At 46.0% G+C, this 18,137-nt stretch overlaps 1 protein-coding gene across 7 annotated transcripts; it reads right to left on the reverse strand.

The window, feature by feature from the left end:
* Positions 1-1,858: 1,858 nt before the first annotated feature.
* Positions 1,859-15,358, reverse strand: S1PR1 (sphingosine-1-phosphate receptor 1). 7 transcript variants are annotated; one of them, XM_035123380.2, is made up of 3 exons: positions 14,945-15,353; positions 13,393-14,398; positions 1,859-8,666 (listed from the first exon to the last, which is right to left on the reverse strand). In XM_035123380.2, exon 3 carries the CDS (start codon positions 8,518-8,520, stop codon positions 7,381-7,383), a length of 1,140 nt encoding a protein of 379 aa, XP_034979271.1. In that variant the 5' UTR covers positions 8,521-8,666; positions 13,393-14,398; positions 14,945-15,353; the 3' UTR covers positions 1,859-7,380. The 7 variants fall into 7 exon arrangements, with proteins under 7 accessions (XP_034979271.1, XP_034979270.1, XP_034979273.1 ...); XM_035123379.2 differs by lacking the exon at positions 14,945-15,353 and adding an exon at positions 14,794-14,932; XM_035123382.2 differs by lacking the exon at positions 13,393-14,398 and having other exon boundaries at positions 14,945-15,358.
* Positions 15,359-18,137: the final 2,779 nt, after the last annotated feature.

Here is an 18,137-nt window from a genome sequence, read left to right on the forward strand (position 1 = left end):
TTAAATCTGCATAATAGGCTAGCAATGCACCCAAGTGGTATGCTGTTTCTAAAACAAGAGGACTGTTTTGGCTCAGAGGTAAACACATACAAGATGGAAGGGATCGCATACTAAGGCTAGGGGAAGTGTAAAAGGAAGCCATTTGCAACCGAATACAAAACCAAAAGGAAATAGCTGTGGCAAACTCTGCTGGGGGTGGGGAATCCCATAGTGATAACAGGAGAGGAAGGAGCTGTTCTGAGACTGGTTCGTCGGCAGCTGCCTATGGATATGAAAGTACGGCATGGCATGGGATTCTCCCATCTCTTTTATTGTCATTTGCACAGACTGCCACAGAAACTCCACACAGGGTGGGGGAAACCCAATGGGATGTCCCTGTGTTGCTCTCCCTAATATTGTAAAAAGGGATTCAAAGGCTTTCTTTGGCTTCCCTCAAGAAAAAGCTCTGCTGTTTATTTTAGGAGAAAAACCACAACTGAGGCGCAGAGTTTTTCACCACAGTCCGCCATCTTAGCAGCAATGAGTGTTCGCCTTTCCACACCGTTCTTGGGAGGCGTGTGTGTGTTTGGCTGATAAATAAACCAGATAGAGTCCAGTGGAGAAATCCTGGGAAATTTTTGCTTAAAAGATGAGAATACAACTTGAGCAGAATGAAACAAAGAGGTTTTCTTCTTCTTCTTTTTTGACAGACCTTGTTCAGAGCAGTTAGATTCAAGTACAATACACTTCAAGAAAACTCCCTCACAGCTGGACAGCCTATCAGAGCATGTTCTGCCTCTCTAAGGATCATGCCACTTTCCCTGGCTGCTAGGCAACGCCTCCACCTGCCTTCCTCTTGGCTGGTTGACTTACGGACAACAAAATTAACCCTTAAGTTAGGCAGCGAACGATCTTTGCTGTTGCCCTTCCAACATCACACTCGTGGCTCAGGAACAATGGGATCATTCAGGGACTCCTGAGGCCAGGGCCAGCCCAAAACATTTCGGTGCCTGAGGCAGAGCTGCTGATAATACCCCTGCCACAAACTCACACCACCGTGAATGTGCGGAGCCTCCAAGGCCAACCAAGTTATTTTGCCACCCGAGGCAGAAAATTCCACAAGCCTGTCTCTTTCTCCCCGCTTGGTAGTAAAAAAAAGAAAATAATAATAGCTGAAACTCCTGCCTTTTCATGACAGAGAAGAACAGCTGCCAAAAATGGCTGCCCCACTAAGGCAGAGATGCAGCAGAATTACCTGCTGCAGAGGGAACTGCCTGTTGCGTCACACTGCTATGGGCCCAGCTGGTCCACCCATGAGGCAAGGTGAGGCAATTGCCTTGGGCAGCAGATCCAGCTTCCAATATCAGGGGTCAGCAAACTTTTTAATAATAATAATATTGTAATAATTTATTATTTATACCCCGCCCATCTGGCCGGGTTCCCCCAGCCACTCTGGGCGGCTTCCAACAAAATATTAAAATACAGAAATCCATCAAACATTAAAAGCTTCTCTAAACAGGGCTGCCTTGAGATGCCTTCTAAAGGTCTAGTAGTTGTTTCTCTCTTTGACCTCTGGTGGGAGGGCGTTCCACAGGGTGGGTGCCACTACCGAGAAGGCCCTCTGCCTGGTTCCCTGTAACTTGGCTTCTCGTAGTGAGGGAACCGCCAGAAGGCCCTCGGAGCTGGACCTCAGTGTCTGGGCAGAACGATGGGGGAGGAGACGCTCCTTCAAGTATACTGGACTGAGGCCATTTAGGGCTTTAAAGGTCAGCACTAACACTTTGAATTGTGCTCGGAAACGTACTGGGAGCCAATGTAGGTCTTTCAGGACCGGTGTTATGTGGTCTCGGCGGCCGCTCCCAGTCACCAGTCTAGCTGCCGCATTCTGGGTTAGTTGTAGTTTCCGGGTCACCTTCAAAGGTAGCCCCACGTAGAGCGCATTGCAGTAATCCAAGCGAGAGATAACTAGATAACTTTTTCAGCAGGGGCCGGTCCACTGTCCTTCAGACCTTGTGGGAGGGGGCCGGATTATAATTTTTTGGGGGGGGGGAATATGAATGAGTTCTTATGCCTCACAAATATGCCAGAGATGCATTTTAAATAAAAACCACACATTCTACTCATGTAAAAACACGCTGATTCCCGGACCATCCGCGGGCTGGATTTAGAAGGCGATTGGGCCGGATCCGGCCCCCGGGTCTTAGTTTTCACCAGCTGCTGCTGATGTGGCAACTCTGACGGCTGTGATGCACCCCTTCGAGGCCGGATCTGCCACCTTCTCAGCAGCAATAGGGACACCCCATTCCATAAAGATAATTTTACTATTTATACCCTACACATCTTTACTGGGTTGCGCCAGCCACTCTGGGCAGCTTCCAACATATATATAAAACATAAGAAAACATTAAACATTAAAAAGAAGCTTCCCTATACAGGATTGCCTTCAGGTGTCTCGGGGGGGTCAGATAACTCCATACCCTCCGACATTTCTCCAATGAAAACAGGGACTTCCTAAGGAAATGCGGAACATTCCGGGATCAAATCAGAAACTGAGACAGCTTCTCTAAACCAGGGATGTCCCTGGGAAATAGGGACACTCGGAGGGTCTGTTCTTCGCTGGTGGTGGTGGGGGCACCATTTTGTGGTTTGCCACAGGCCCAAAATGTATTGGGCCAGCCTGCCTATGGGGCGGGAAAGGGAACAGGCACGATAGGTGAGACTCAGCTGTCTTGTCTCTTCTATTACAAGAGAGATTTCGAGCATCTCGTATCCATGTTATATAGTGACAACCCTAATTCAATCACCTTCTAGCTATTTATCTTTGGAGCAGTAGACTGTGTATGCCTTGCAAAGCTTTTTCTTCACAGCTGTGAAAAACAGGGGGGGAATTACGAGGTCACCCTTCCAGCAACACCTACTGCCCCCATTTCATCTTGAGGGCAGAACAGAAATCTTAGAAACAAAAGAATTCAAAAAGGTCTACAGTAAGAGAACATTTCCCTACCATCACCACCAACAAGCAAAAGAAAAGGAAGTGATCACAGATGAGATCATTGCTTCCGGTACAGGCAGACAGATGGAGAGAAATCCCAGTCTGTTTCCACTTTTTGTCTTTGGGGCATTTTTGGAATTTCCTCCAGGAAGTAAAAGGTTGCGACCTACAAAACCTCTTTCGGTTAGGCAGCGCAGTTTCCCACCGTAAATGTTACAGAGAAACGGCACAGTGCCTAAGAAGGTGAGGATTATCTTTGCAACCCAACTGCATCCTGTGCGTCTCAGTAAAATTCCAAGGCATTACCTAGAGAGAGGGAAGTGGAGGGGGCAGGAAGAGAGGAAACGCCAACATATGGAGGGATACAGGACCAAGCGATCGAAGTCCAAAGCTCCAAATCACTGCACAACACATCTGTAACAGTTTTACATCTGCTACAAAACCTGTTTCGCATTGACATCATCTTGAGATGCACAAAATTAAAAGTTTGCAGAAACGTTTTGTAGAAAGAAAGAAAGAAAGAAAGAAAGAAAGAAAGAAAGAAAGAAAGAAAGAAAGAAAGAAAGAAAGAAAGAAAGAAATTTGGCTCTCAGAAACTGTTCAAGTTATCCAATTAATCAGGACTACTTGATATTGCTTGGGACATTAATCATTTGCAATCGGGAAAACGATTTTTAATATAATTGTGGTGTGTATGATTAATGAGGCATCTGCAATTAAAGGGACAGTGCCGTCCTATAGGTCAACTTTGAAGCAAACCCTAATGAAAGATTGCAGTCCAATTTTATGAGAGAAGCAAAAGGAAATTGGAAACATTGTTGTAACATTTAACATTATTGTGCAATATATTATTAGCATTATGATATATTCTGTATATGTATTTTTAATTAAAAAAATTAAAACGAGATATAGAATATTAGTGCTCTCTGCATGAAAACATCAGGTGGGGGAATATTCTGATCAAGGTGTCAATCCTGCACACCACAGGTCGGAAGAAAAGTCTGTTTGCCACCACTCCTAGCACAGGCAATTAACATAAGTGTCTGTCGTTGTTGTCTGGTTGTCTGCACCCTTCTTCCCTTGGCTTAGCACAAAAACAGGGCTGGGGGGGGGAGGAATCAGGGAGGAGATCATACCTAACCTCTAGCTTCCTTGCATATTCTTACCTCAGAGCGTAGATATATATCAATGCAGCAGAACCATGTGCTAGCTTTCCCAAGAGTGAACCATTCAGATGGCTGGCAAGGGCTGCTCTTTTGATTTCGTTCATTAGAAGCTTTCAGTGCTAAGGTATCCACGAGATATCCTTCTATCCTGTTTAATGAAGTAAAAGGTCCACATGGCTAGTGAACAAAAATATACAGGCCACCGAGGTGTTATGGTAGGGAAACGGGGACCAAAGGTTTTCCTTCGGTATGTCAGGACTGAAGAGTCACTGGGATACTGAAGATTCAATTCCAAAAGGGTGTGTGTGTGTGTGTGTGTGTGATTTTAGTAGTCCTTTTTTTGTACCTCCCAATTACTAGAATTGGAAGTGTTCACGAGAAACAGTGGGGCGTCCTTTGAAATGGGTTGCTTTCTACCCTTCATTACCTCAGACCCGCTAATGAGCAGCTCTTCGACTTGTGCATTTTTTTCTCGTCTTGCCTTCTGCAAGCGTGGTTGAACAAACGTTGACATTGCGAACAGGTTGCAGCTCGGAAATCGCCCTTCTCCTTCTGTGCGCAATGAGGCTGTCCCTGCAACTCCCACCCTGTTCTTACCCAAAATCTGCCACTCAGCTTATTTCTCCAGGCCAAACGGAAGCCGTTGCTTCATCCGATGGGACGTTGGCCTGTGGCACTCGCTCTTGCTGCAGGGGCAAGGGAAACATGCAAATCACGAGGTTGCAGTAGGACAGCCTTATCAAAGGAGAAGGGTAGCTGGTCCTCTCTCCTACAATAGGGCAAGGGCATTTGTGCCCACCGATGCTGGTGTCTTTAAAGGTGAGTTTTCCCAAAGCATGTGTGAAGCAGCTAACTGCTGAACTTGCCTCCTGCTCTCCATCCACCAGTCATCCCCACCCAGGTTTTTAATATCTTCAGTGTGAAAGTCTGTAGAGAGCCTGCTTCTTGTGCTTTAATTTGAACCACAAACACTTCCCTCCTGCTTGAGGCCAGGACATGTTGAATGACCTAGGTCTGCCACTGTCGCATTTAGGTTGATCTTAATTGCTGCAAATGTACTGCTGGGAAAAGGGAGTTTAATTACTCCAGTTGCTACCTGCCCTGGTTTGAATGCTGCCTTGTTGAACCGCTGACCAGAATTTGCTGCTCTTGACAGGTCTTTTTGCATCTACGTGTTCTGTTTTACCACACAAATGTTGACCTGCCTCTTCTGGGCATAGAAATAATGTGAGTTGTAAATTGTCCAAAAGTCGGTGGTAAGAATAGATACAGATAAAAATGCGGCAGAAGGAATGTTCATGGCAGAACTTGTACAAAACCCCCAGTTTATTAATATTTAGAGGTCAACGAAGCTATGTGCAAATTGTACAACCAAAGTCAGAAACATGTTAAATACTATTTTTGTTTTTACAAAAAGAATTGCACTAGGAATACTAGAAGGCCAACAGTCTTATTAAAAAAAACCATTTATATATTCAACCAATATTTGTACATTAATTACCAATTACCACAGTATTGCTCTCGGACACCAACCTTCAACCGCTGGGTCTGGGCCCACACCTATGAACACCCCACTGCCAATTTCTTTTCAATGTTTAGATTTGGAATTTTCGGCACACAAAACATGAGCTCTGTAACTCAGCTATGGCCCCTCCTCCCCAAAGGAGGAAGAGAGTCACGGTGACTTTTTAACAGCTACGTTACAAAAGTAATTTCAGGTGGCCTGACTTTTTGCATCTGCACAACCTGCTGAAATTTCCTTTCCTACACAGCTTAAATACAGCAACTCTTCTATCCTCCTTTGCATCCAGTCACTCCTTTTGGAGAAGATGAGGGCAGGGGGGAAAGATTGAGAGAGGTACCAAATAATTTAAACCAGGGACTCAGCTACATTCGTAAAGATAAAGCACTTTATGCGTGTTATAACACTGCGACACCAGGTGGCGCTGTGGAGTCCCGTTTTTCGCCAAAGGGATTTCCCACTATGAAGTTTACAACGGGTTTAACTGAATTGCTTCTTTGATGTGTCTAGAACCAGCCCAGGTCCCATGAGATTTAAGGCGAGTCCCAAACTGATAAAAATGGAAGACTATTACTCTTGGCACAGGACAGCTACTATCCTGGTTAGCTTCTCTACACATTGTACACATTAAGCCCATTTAACTCGGGTCAAATATATATTTATACATATATATATATTTACACACACACACACACACATACACAGCCCAGCAATTGATGCTGTGGCATATTACATTCAATTAACACAACAAATACTTTCTGTGGACATCGGCAAACTTATAAACACCTTTTTAAATTGCAAATGTTCTGGGATCTAAAAGAATCTGGAGTGGAATGCAGACCATTGGCTTCGTCCAAACTTTATCCAGCTTTCAAGGCTTCAGATGCCTCCTAGAGTCCTCGCTCAACCTAAACTATGATAGGATTATTCTGAGAATAAGTGAGACAATAGTTTGTACGGCCCCTCATGCGCCGAGGTGCTATCGAAATTGCTAACAATAAATGAACCTTGTTATTGAGTGGCACATTTATCAAATCAATTTAATGCCAAGGTTCAAACGGGGCTCCTTCCGTTCCAAACATCCCCAGCCTAACTCAAGCGTAGTCCCATTCAATTCAGGGGAACTCAATGGCAGCATGCAGTGGGAGGCAGTGCTCTCCAAACTATCCATTGAAGCCCTCCATGTCCCAGTTCCCACCAACTTTTAATTGAAAGTCAAGTGGCGCTTTGGCCAATCTTGAAGCAAAACACTCAAATTCTCTTTAGATTTGCCCAGAAGAGAATCGACAGGCAGACTGGCTCCCCTTGCTGCTCAGTAAGGCGGGGAGGGCTGTTACTCAAAAGAAGAAGGAAAAACCCAGTAAACTCTTTAATTTTATAGGTTCACATTTTTCTTGAGAGGGAAATAGTATTTTCCACCCCCACCCACTCTCATTCAACAGGTGTCGTTTTACCAAGGTTTCAGTCTTCGGAGTTATATAGGGCACAACCCTAAGTGTCCTCATTGCAAACCCAAACGACACACAACCAACTTCCAGGGAGGAAATGTTTTCAAGTCACACAATCTGTCCCCGCGTCTCCCCTCGCAAGTGCCACACTCGAAAGGATAGCCTTCGAGCCTATCCTTTCCCTTCGAGCCTATCCTTGGCGGGAGACAAGTGATCAGAACCATTCCACGCGGCGGCCTCCGGCGGGCCCATGCCTCCTCCATTTGAGAGCTCCTACGATGACGAGGTGACATTACCCGAAGACACAATAGTTTCTGGAGTTTCGCCCTCGTCTTTCTGCGGGTGGGAGGAGTTGTCGGACCTGCTTCGGCTGAACTCGATCCCCCCAATGATGGGCCTCTTGAATTTGGTCCCAGAATCTGCGGTGGGACATTTGCAGCATGACATAATCTTGACAAAAGCCCTCCGCATCTCCTTGTTCGTTAGCGTGTAGATGATCGGGTTTGTAGCTGAGTTGAGAACAGCCAGTACTAAGAAATATTCGGCCTTGAGGAGAATTGGGCAAGACCGGACTTTGCACCGCACGTCCAGTAAGAGGAGGATGAACAAAGGGGACCAGCAGATAATGAACACACTTAAAACAATGATCACTGTCTTGAGCAGAGCTAGAGACTTCTCGGAGCTCCTGGTGGCTTTGGCCATGTTCTTCCGGAAAGTCAGCCGGCGGCTCCTCGTCCTTACCATGATGTAGATCCTGCAGTAAAGAACCACGATAGACAACAAGAGGCCCGTGAACACCGTGGTGCAGAAGAGGATATAATGCTTGTGGTAGAGGGGCAACACGGTGGAACAGCTTTGTAGATGTTGGATGCAGTTCCAGCCCATAATAGGGAGACCTCCTAATATCACAGAGATGACCCAGCAGGCACTGATCAACAGGAAAGAACGGGAACTGTTGGTGCTGTTGTGAAGCTTCATCTTCAACATTGTAATGTATCTCTCAATGGCGATGGCCAGGAGGCTGAACACAGAGGCGGACAACGCCACAAACATGCTCCCTTCCCTAAGAAACCACTGGGCAGGGGTGAGGGTGTAGGTCTTGTGTCCGGACAGTAAGAGGTTGGCGACATAAGCCACCCCAGCCAGCAAGTCAGAGAGTGCCAAGTTTCCAATGAAATAGTACATAGGCCTGTGGAACTTCTTTGTTTTCCAGATGGTCAGAAGGACAAAGATGTTCTCCAGGATGATGAAGCAACAGATGATGATGAAGACCGCGGAACTTGCTTTGATCCCGGTGTCTGCCTTTTCATTTAGCTTCCCCGTGAAGTTGTAATGTTCTATGATGATCTCATAGTTGAGATAGTCGCTGACTCCACTGAAGGCCTTCACGTGGGGGTCCTTGGTGGAGTCCATGGTGCCAGCCTGAGTTGCAGTTCTCCAGACGGCCACAAAGAGGCGATGTAGAGCAGGTAGTTCAGCAGCTGCCCCCAGCTTCAAGGTCCAAATGTCTGCGGCTTCCAACGTCTAGCTCCTTCTGGGTAACCTCAGTAACCACAGTCCTTAAAAGCAGGAGACACAGGCAAAAAGAAGTTAATTTAGGAGAAGTGATTTTTTTGTTGTTGTTACCTTTACCTTTATGCTATTGTTGCAAGTCCAAAGTGAACATTCTGAAAACCCAAACATGAAATCCTGCAAGTTTGCTGCAAGTTTGCCCACTGGCAAGTAAAATGATGTACCTAATGGGGTATATTATTCAGATTTTATTGGTTAACTAAACCTTATCCAGCATCAGCTGAAGTGCTAACAGCTTTTATGAAACTGTTAACACCTATATCAGGACATAACACCTAGCCGAATATAGCACTTCAACTGATGGTCGATTAGGTTTATTTAACCAATAAATAACACCTCAGTAGCACAGGGGAAGGCAATGGGTAAAACAGGCCACATTGACATCCTCTGCTCTCAGAACTTTTGACACATGTTCATACATTCATGCTTATAGCCATGAGGTCGAGAGAAACTCTATCTCATTTCACATAAAAGCTGCCCAGATTTCCACTCCGAAAGCCAAGTCATACTGTTTGTAATCAGATCACAGCAGCAAAGTTAAAACTTCTGTCCTTTTTTTAAGAAAAGGGCTCACTCTCTGTTGTTGTTTAGTCGTTTAGTCGTGTCCGACTCTTCGTGACCCCATGGACCATAGCACGCCAGGCACTCCTGTCTTGCACTGCCTCCCGCAGTTTGGTCAAACTCATGTTCGTAGCTTCGAGAACACTGTCCAACCATCTCGTCCTCTGTCGTCCCCTTCTCCTAGTGCCCTCCATCTTTCCCAACATCAGGGTCTACATGACCCAAATCTAAAACTGCTGGCTTGTCTCATAGAACATGGGGGGTAATGCATAAAACAAATTTGACTTTTGGAAGGATTAAACGGAAAGGAACCGGATAATTTATCCACTGCACACGCCTACCCAGAGGTAAGCAAGGAGGTGTGTTTAGGATTGCAGTGGAACCCATCCTAAATTAGCTTTGTAAGAGAGGTTTAAAGGAAGGTGTAATTCAGGGGTGAGGATCCTGCTCCCCTCCAGAAGAAATTGGATTCTCATCAGCCACTGGGGAAAGACTGAACTTGAGACGTGCGTATTGCATGCAGACGTCTCAAGTTCAATCCCCAGGTATGCTCCAGAAATACTCATCCAAAACTCTGGAGCTGCTGGTCAGTGTAGACCAGTGTTTCCCAGATGTGGGTTTCCAGCTGTTTGGGGACTACGATTCCCACCATCTCTGGCCACTGGTTCTGCTAGCTAGGGATGATGGGAGTTGTAGTCCAAAAGCAGCTGGAGACCCAAGTTTGGGAAACACTGGTGTGAACAATATTGGGATAGGTGGACCTGTGACTCAGCTTCCCAGGTTCCAGCCCCAGTCTGCATGGCCCAAAGTCAAGGCTGATGGGAGTTGTAGTCAAGCAACATCTGGACGGCCACCGCTTCCGCATCCCTGGCATAACTTGCAAAAAATAATGGGGAAGTTGCCCTCTGTCACGAACAACAACTGAAGAAAGTGTGGTGTCAGCAAAAATAAAAATCAGCAAAGCTAACAGAAAGTGAGGAAATAAAATGCAAGTCTCCCGGGACTTTCTATTTGGGAGTTGGGAAGAGGTAACAAAATGGCCTTTGGCTACTGCCCTGCATGCAGTCTGGAGATTTCTGTCCCATGGATTCTAGGAACCCAACTCGTATCTGTGCAAGATTTGCAATCTACAATTAAGTTAGCTGGAGGGGGGAAATAAGTGTAAAAGGAGATATGGAATTGAGGGTTAACAGAGCACAGAAGGCACCCACAACATTGTGACCACACTATTCATTGTGGTCAATTAACTTGACAGAGGAAGTAAAGCTAGAACCTTCACTAAGGCTGCAATCCTGAACACACTGGTAAATCCCAGTGAAATTATTATTATTATTATTATTATTATTATTATTATTATTATTATTAATTGAATTTATATACCACCCTATACCCGGAGGCCTCAGGGCGGTTCACAGAACAAAATCAAAATATGAAACCACAAAATATATAATCAAAATATGCTTAGGAATGCACTACCCTTTACAAGCTTTTCAGGAAAGGGAAAAGTGAAGCTCACTCTATTCATTTGATACCCTTCATTCAAGGCTGAATAATACTGACTTTTCAAAGAGTGAGTATCATAACAAAGTCCAAATCACACAAGACCTTTCCCATTGAGTTACAAGACATACCAGTTTAAGTTACACACACACACACACACACACACACACACACACACACACACACACACATACACAATCATCAATTTCAAATGGCATGTACCTTAAGCCTAGAATCAATGGCTGCATCGGCACGGCGTCATTTAAACGTGACGTACCGAAGTTTCAAAAGTACGAATCTGAGTCAGGCTTGGAACCCACCTCCAGACCCAGAAATCATGCAGTCCTCTACCAGATTGCTATCCCTAGAAACACACCACATTCAGGAATTTAAGATAATTGGGCTCTTACATAAGCCCTGTGAACGCATGAAAGAGAGGGAGGGGATCTGTACTTTCTGCATCTTCTTCAAACCTCCACGCATTCTTCTAAACAGGACCTAAGTTCCCACAAGTTGCACATGCAGTCCAGTAATGATGCCTCCTCCAGAGTTCCTAATCGCGCCACGCGCACCGATGCGCATACAGCTAGTACACGTATACACTTTGCCCAGGATGGGTAAGTTGTGAGAGGCAACAGCAAGCAGAGTGGAGCCGTCCCTGCTTCCCACACGTACGACAGGCACAGGGATGCCCTACGACAGAAAGAGCTCTGAAGATTCTCAGGTCCCATGGACTCAAACAGGACCAATCCTTTTTCAGAGCTGATGAGCCCATATGATTGAAGCCGATGGCTGAAGGGGCCCTGGCGGACTTTGGACAAGAGCTGCCAATCGACAAAAGGGTTTCGAGCAAGTAAGATGCTCCCACATACGATGAAGAGGAAAATAAACTGAGGGCATCAGACGAAACGAACAGGGTGAAAATTGCTTACTGTCCCCAGACAGGGCAGGGTTTTAAACTCTGTAGCTTGGATCCTCCAGCAAATTTATGTCCTGTTCCTTTGACGTCCGTTCTCAAGTTTGCCTCCCTGCAGTTCCCCCTGGGAGGGGGGGTGGAAGAGGACACCCTCTTTTAAAAGAAACTAATAGTTGTTCTAGTACCTCGGTTGCACTAAACCATCCACTAACCACTTTCTTGTTGGAGTCTACCATTTCTAACTCGATACCAAGTACGTCAGACAAGTGTTCTAATCTAACCACGGAGCTCCCTTGGGAAAGGTTTCCACAGAAAGCAGCGGGATCTTTGGCTCCTGAAAATCACTCATTTTTTGCACATTTTTTTTTTAAAAAAACATTGCACAGATATACTTGGGGAAATCTCCATCTTATGAACATTTCCCATTCTCGAGGCCAGCATATCAACTTCTACACCAGTGTTTTTCAACCACTGTTCCGCGGCACACTAGTGTGCCGCGAGATGTTGCCTGGTGTGCCGTGGGAGAATTACTTTATATATAGTCAATATAGGCACAGAGTTAAATTTTTTAACGTTTTCTAATGGTGGTGTGCCTCGTGATTTTTTTTCATGAAACAAGTGTGCCTTTGCCCAAAAAAGGTTGAAAAACACTGTTCTACACCATCAACAAACTCAGCGATGCACCCATACCTCTAAATAACAGGATATGGTTTATGCACTGCCCATATCTCTAGTACATCTTATTCATTCATTCCGATCTTCTCCTGTGCCTCGCTTCATAATGCTTCATAACATCCCAGGCATCGCCTTCTCAGTGGAGTCTGCACTGCCGGCAGTGAAAGCGCATGCCATCGCAGCCCTCGGAAGTTAGCTCCCGCAACTGAAGTTAGCTTGTCGCCAAACAAATGCAAGTTCGTTCTCAGTTGCCTGCAGTACCAGCCACTGACTGGCATGTGGCAAGGAGCCTTCGGGAATCAAAGACCAGGACCTGCAGGACAGTTTGCATGCTCAACTGCTAGGCACTAAGTATGGAGGAAGCTGAGAGAGGAGGGCACCAACTACACACAGCACATCACAATATCCGTGGGGGAGTTTGCTGCTCCAGATTAGCACAGTCTATTCTGAACTTTCTTTCCCCATCCATTCAGGGGGCAGGCTGAGGTTTTGAGATCCCAGCAAATAGATCCAGGGCACAGCCCCCTCCCCAAGCCCCACAATACCCATATAATTGGGTAGGCAAATGCCAAGCAGAGCTAAAGGTGGCAAGTCTCTCCTTCCATGGAGGTTTTGAAGCAGAGGTTGGATGGTCATCTGTCATGGATGCTTGAGTCGAGATGCCTGCGTTGCATGCAGGGGGTTGGACTAGATGGCCCGCGGTGTCCCTTCCAACTCTACCATTCTATGATCCTGAGCAATTGCGCATGCTTTCCTAGAGCCTCACTGAACACAATGGGGTTCGCTTGCAAGTAAGCCTGCATAGGGTTGCATTTTTAAAAAAACCACAGGCAATTCCACAGAACGACCCCCCCCCCCCGCGCAATGCCAGTCCATTCCCCCACATTAACGGAGATGCAAAGCTGGGAGTCCCGTCGAATGCACGCTGGAGAGTTCACTGACGCGAGCACTTGCAAACGCGTGTCGTTCTTACATTCACACGTGGTAGAGCACCCAGCCAAACCGGACCTCGCCGAGACCCAGCACCCACAGCCAGCCAGTCCCCTTCTCCCAAATCTTACCTCGCTCGGGCAGGACGCGGGTCTCTCCGGAGGCGGCTGCGCTTCGCATGGCGCGCGTCCCGCCGGCCGCCTCCTTTGCAGAAGAAGAAAAGCTCATGGAAAAACGTCTCCCTTTTTTCCTCTTTTTCTTTTTTGCAAAGTGGCGTCCACCCCTTCGCGGTTTCCTATTATTGTCGCGCTTCCCCGCCCTCCCCCTTCCTTACGCGGCTCTCCCGCGTTAACTCTTGGCGAGCCTGGAGGGGACGGCGCGCAGACAACGCGGAGGCGCAGCGCTCGCTCTTCGCCTGCCAAGTCCTGGGCAAAACTGGCCGGCGGCTCTTGGGCGGCGGCTCTTAAACGGAGGGCGGCTGCGGAAGGGTTAACACCTGTTTCCTTCCTTCCTGCTCGCCCCCACCTCCCCCCAAAAAAGTTCGTGTCTGGCGGGGACTGCGCGCGCGCGGAGCGAGAGAGGCGGATTTCACACGAGAGCGAAGTCTTCCGCGGACCACGCGGCTGCCTATGACCCCTGCCGCCTCAGGGTTGCCATCGTCTGGTTGCAAACTGCTCCTGGACTTTTAACGGCCTCCGGATTTGCAAGACGTCGGGAGTTGATTAAGGCTCATCTTGAAAAGCTTTTTTCCCCCACTTCCCTGGAGGCTACACTGCTTCACCAGACCAAGAGTAGGATTTTCGTCCCTGGCCAGTTGGGAAAACTCTTAGGTGGATCTGCACGTGTTTCATAGAATCCTTGAATTGTAGAGTCGGAGGGGGACACGAGGGTCATCTAGTCAAACCCCCTGCACAGCAAGGCATGAATCTTTTTTTTTTTGCCCAATGTGGGGCTTGAACCCACACTTGCCACAAAATAATTGATATGGGGGGCGGGGATTATAATAGTCACAGTTCAGTTATAAGCCGAGTAGATAACAGTGCTGGAGCAGTTCTTTAAAGTGCTTTCCGGTTGTTGTAAGTCATTGAATCGCAGAATTGTAAAGCTAGAAGGGTTCCAAGTGTCATCTAGTCCAACCTGCAACGCAAGAATTTCAGCTAAATCATACGTGACAAATGGTCATCTGACCTCTGCTTTAAAACCTCCAAGGAAGGAGAGTCCTTCACTTCTTGTGGCAGTCTGTTCCACTGTCGAACAGTCTGTCACTCTTGAGTTACGTGTTTTAAAAAAGCAACCGATAAGCTTAATAAACAAGGTGAATCTCTCTGTGTCACATTCACACCATACATTTAAAATACTTGTATTCTCCCAAAGAATCATGGGGCTTTTAGTTTATTCCTCCCAAAGCTAGGATTCCCTACAGTTTCCATGATTCTTTGGGGGAAGTAATGTGCTTTAAATGGATGGTGTGAATGAGACTGCCTCCCCAGCACAGTGGAACAGCTTGGAAAGGCAGAATGAAATCAGCTCACCTGCCTGAATTTGATAAATCCCAGTATTTCTTCAAAATCCAACGATCCCTTGAGTTTCTTGAGGACTAGAAACCTTGGTACCACACTATTTTCATCACCATACAATTGGATTATCTTCAGATCCCTACATCTTCACTTATCTCCTCCTTACCTTCAGCCTCTTCTTCATCAGACTCCTTCTCACTTATTCTGGCAGAACCAAATTCCTCCTTCCCTGCTTGGTCTTTGGCCTGATCCGACATCTCCAGGAAGTCCTTTAGGAAGGTGACGTGGCCTTTTGTTTCTGACGCTGCTTTGATCTTGGAGATGATCTCATAAATTTTAAGGCATCTCCCACTTCCTTCAAATTCCTCTCTCTAGTCTCTCAGCATCTGGACAGTCTTCTTATAGATCACTCCCCAACAACCTGATTACTTCTTGATCTGTTTTCTGGGAGGTCAGAAGATGTTGCTTCGAGCAAATGTTATCCCAAACACTCTGGTGCCTTTTCCTCTTGCTTATCGCAAAAAAAGCCCCCAAAATATTTGAGAAGCAAGTTTGTTGGGCAAGAGCTTCATATTAACTTTCATTGCACAACCTGTCTTTGCCAGTATGCAATTGAATCCCATCCGAAAATAGCAGCGGTCTGGACAGGCCCTTAATATCCTTCCTTTTTGTGCAAGGTCTTGTGGAGACTAGACTCTCAAATTCTGTGGAAGTGCAAGTTGTGCTGTCTTCAGGGCAACTCTTCAGCTGATTGGAACCACTGATAAAGGAGAGCAGAGGTGGATTGAAAAGTTGGCACAACCACATCCAGTGAAAGGAAAGGATTCATACATGCATTTGTCACTCGATGGCACACACGAACCAACTCCACTGAAACATGTTGGTGTATTCCCATTGGTGATTGGGAAGTTCTGAATGCGGCATTGGAGCTAGGACTGGTCAAAGTTATCAATCATGTCTTGATGGGTAAAGATTGCCATTTTATTACACGTGCTTTAATATATCTGCTCTTGATGTGTGGGTTTTTTATATTTTAAAAATCCTCTTTACCATTCAGCGCAATGATAGATGAGATATTCCACTCTTCTTCGTGGGTTGATCAAAAGGCTAGCTGCAAATACTTGGGTGGGTGTCACCCAAGGAACCCCATCGGTGGAAGCACTCCTCTCCACTCCCCCCTGGAGCCCCCAAATTGGCTCGAGGGGACCCCAGAACAGCATGCAAGGGGAGGAGCAGGAGGATCATCCCATCTGGCAATGCTCAGATTAAATGTTTAGAGTGCTGTGGCCCTGAATACCACCTTCTGCATCTGCCCTATTTAATGTACACACCACACACATGAACCGGACCTTTAAGACCGCATGGGATGGTTATAAAGTAGTACGTCTTCCAAAATCCCTGTTGAAAGCAATGGGGGAATTGTGCTTAACTTGAACTCAGGGCTCGCCAACGTGGCACCTGCAGGTTCCAGTGCACCGACTGACCAATATGGCACCTGTGAAAGATCTCCGTAAAGATCCCCATAAAAATTATTATTATTATTAATAATAATAATAATAATAATAATTTTTATTTATACCCCGCCCATCTGGCTGGGTTTCCCCAGCCACTCTGGGCAGCTTCCAACAGAAAAATAAAACACAGTAATCTATTAAACATTAAAAGCCTCCCTAAACAGGGCTGCCTTCAGATGTCTGGTAGGTGTTTTCCTCTTTGACATCTGTTGCGAGGGCGTTCCACAGGGCAGGCGCCACCACCGAGAAGGCCCTCTGCCTAGTTCCCTGCAACTTGGCTTCTCGCAACGAGGGAACCGCCAGAAGGCCCTCGGTGCTGGACCTCAGTGTCCGGGCAGAATGTGAGAAACTGTTCTTCCTGCTCGGTTCCTGTTTGCTTTGGCTTGCTCTCTCCTACATCGAACAAGGCCCCTTAAATGTGTCCACGTCAAGTTGGATGCTCCCCCCCCATCCATTCTGAACAGAGGAGAGGTGCAAAGCTGCTATATACACATATATCAACGTGGAGTAACAGCCGTTCCCCTGAACCCCTGCTACCACAAATCAGAATTGTCCTTACTCCGCCTACGAGTTTGCATAAAGAGTGAAAATATCAGGGTGGCAAAAAAGTATTCTGATTTATCATCTCGATTTGCGAGACGAGGTGGTTAACAGGGAAGTAACAGGAAACTACTCTGTACTGTCTTTGGCAAGCTCTTCTTAAGGGGGTGTGATAAAGCCAGGGAAATTTCTTGCAAAGTTGCATACACAAATGAAGAGGATCGGGTCTTCTGCCAGCAATTGCCCAGTAGTGAGCAACTTCCCGTTGGGATGTATACACATGAACCTAAAAGTCAAACGCCCTTCCTTTTTCTGGCTCCTTGCCCCACCAGCTTAGGGGGATACTGTTTCACTGCTAGCAACTCTACTGGGTCCTGCATCTTACTCTGGGCCAGCCCAGTTAAATAAAAGAAAAGAAAGAAAGAACGAACGAACGTCAAGATGAAGCAAAGGACCAGGACTACTTTTCTACTCCTGGCCTCATCTGTTATTCTCATGATCAATGATCCTAGCTGATGCATAGTGGACTGCTTCTCTATCTCTCCACAACCGGAGAGATGGATTTGTGAGAATGCATCAAAAGTTTATTTCCTCTTGCCTAAAACATCTACACACTACTTACCACTTCATTTTGTAACGAAGTGTAAATATTTCCTCTTTCATTCTTGCATTGCTTGTTGGTTGTGCCAGCTCTGATGTGGTCCCATATCTTAAACCATTAATCAGCCTGATGTAATTTCCCCTTGTCTCCGATAACTGTTGAAGATCTATAAGATTATATTGGCATTTTGTGTAAAGGAGTGTATGATAAAGTGCACAAGACAGAGGAGAAATAGGCCTTTATCAGTTTGGGATGGATTTCTGGGGGCGTTCTTCAATATGATGTTGGAGCTATCAATATATTACTCCATTTATTTTGAACAAAGGAAACAATAATTATAATCCCCGTTGCTGGAAATGTAATTGGAAGGGAGGTTTTTTTGTTTGATTTCATTAGGTACATATTGGGAAATGATTTATGTCTGATGTTTGACCATTTTTAATATATGTTGTAAGCTGCCCAGAAATGGACGGGATATAAATAATAAAACTACAGTGGAACCTTGGTTTTCTAACATCTCCGTTGACAAACATTTCGGAACCCTAACACCATAAACCCCGAAGTAAATATTTCCGTTTTTGAATGCGCCTGGCAGCTTCCATTTTGAGTTTCCCTATTGTATTGAGGCTTCTGTATTGAGTTTTCGGTTTTGGAACGTTTTGGAACTTGAACGGTCTTCTGGAACAGATTATGTTCGAAAACCG

The sequence above is a fragment of the Zootoca vivipara genome, chromosome 7 (assembly GCF_963506605.1).
Source record: "Zootoca vivipara chromosome 7, rZooViv1.1, whole genome shotgun sequence".
NCBI classification, from domain to species: Eukaryota; Metazoa; Chordata; class Lepidosauria; order Squamata; family Lacertidae; genus Zootoca; species Zootoca vivipara.

Excerpts from the sequence above, each read along its gene's own strand:
- S1PR1 (XM_035123382.2), bottom strand. The coding sequence starts at position 8,520 with ATGGACTCCACCAAGGACCCCCACGTGAAGGCCTTCAGTGGAGTCAGC.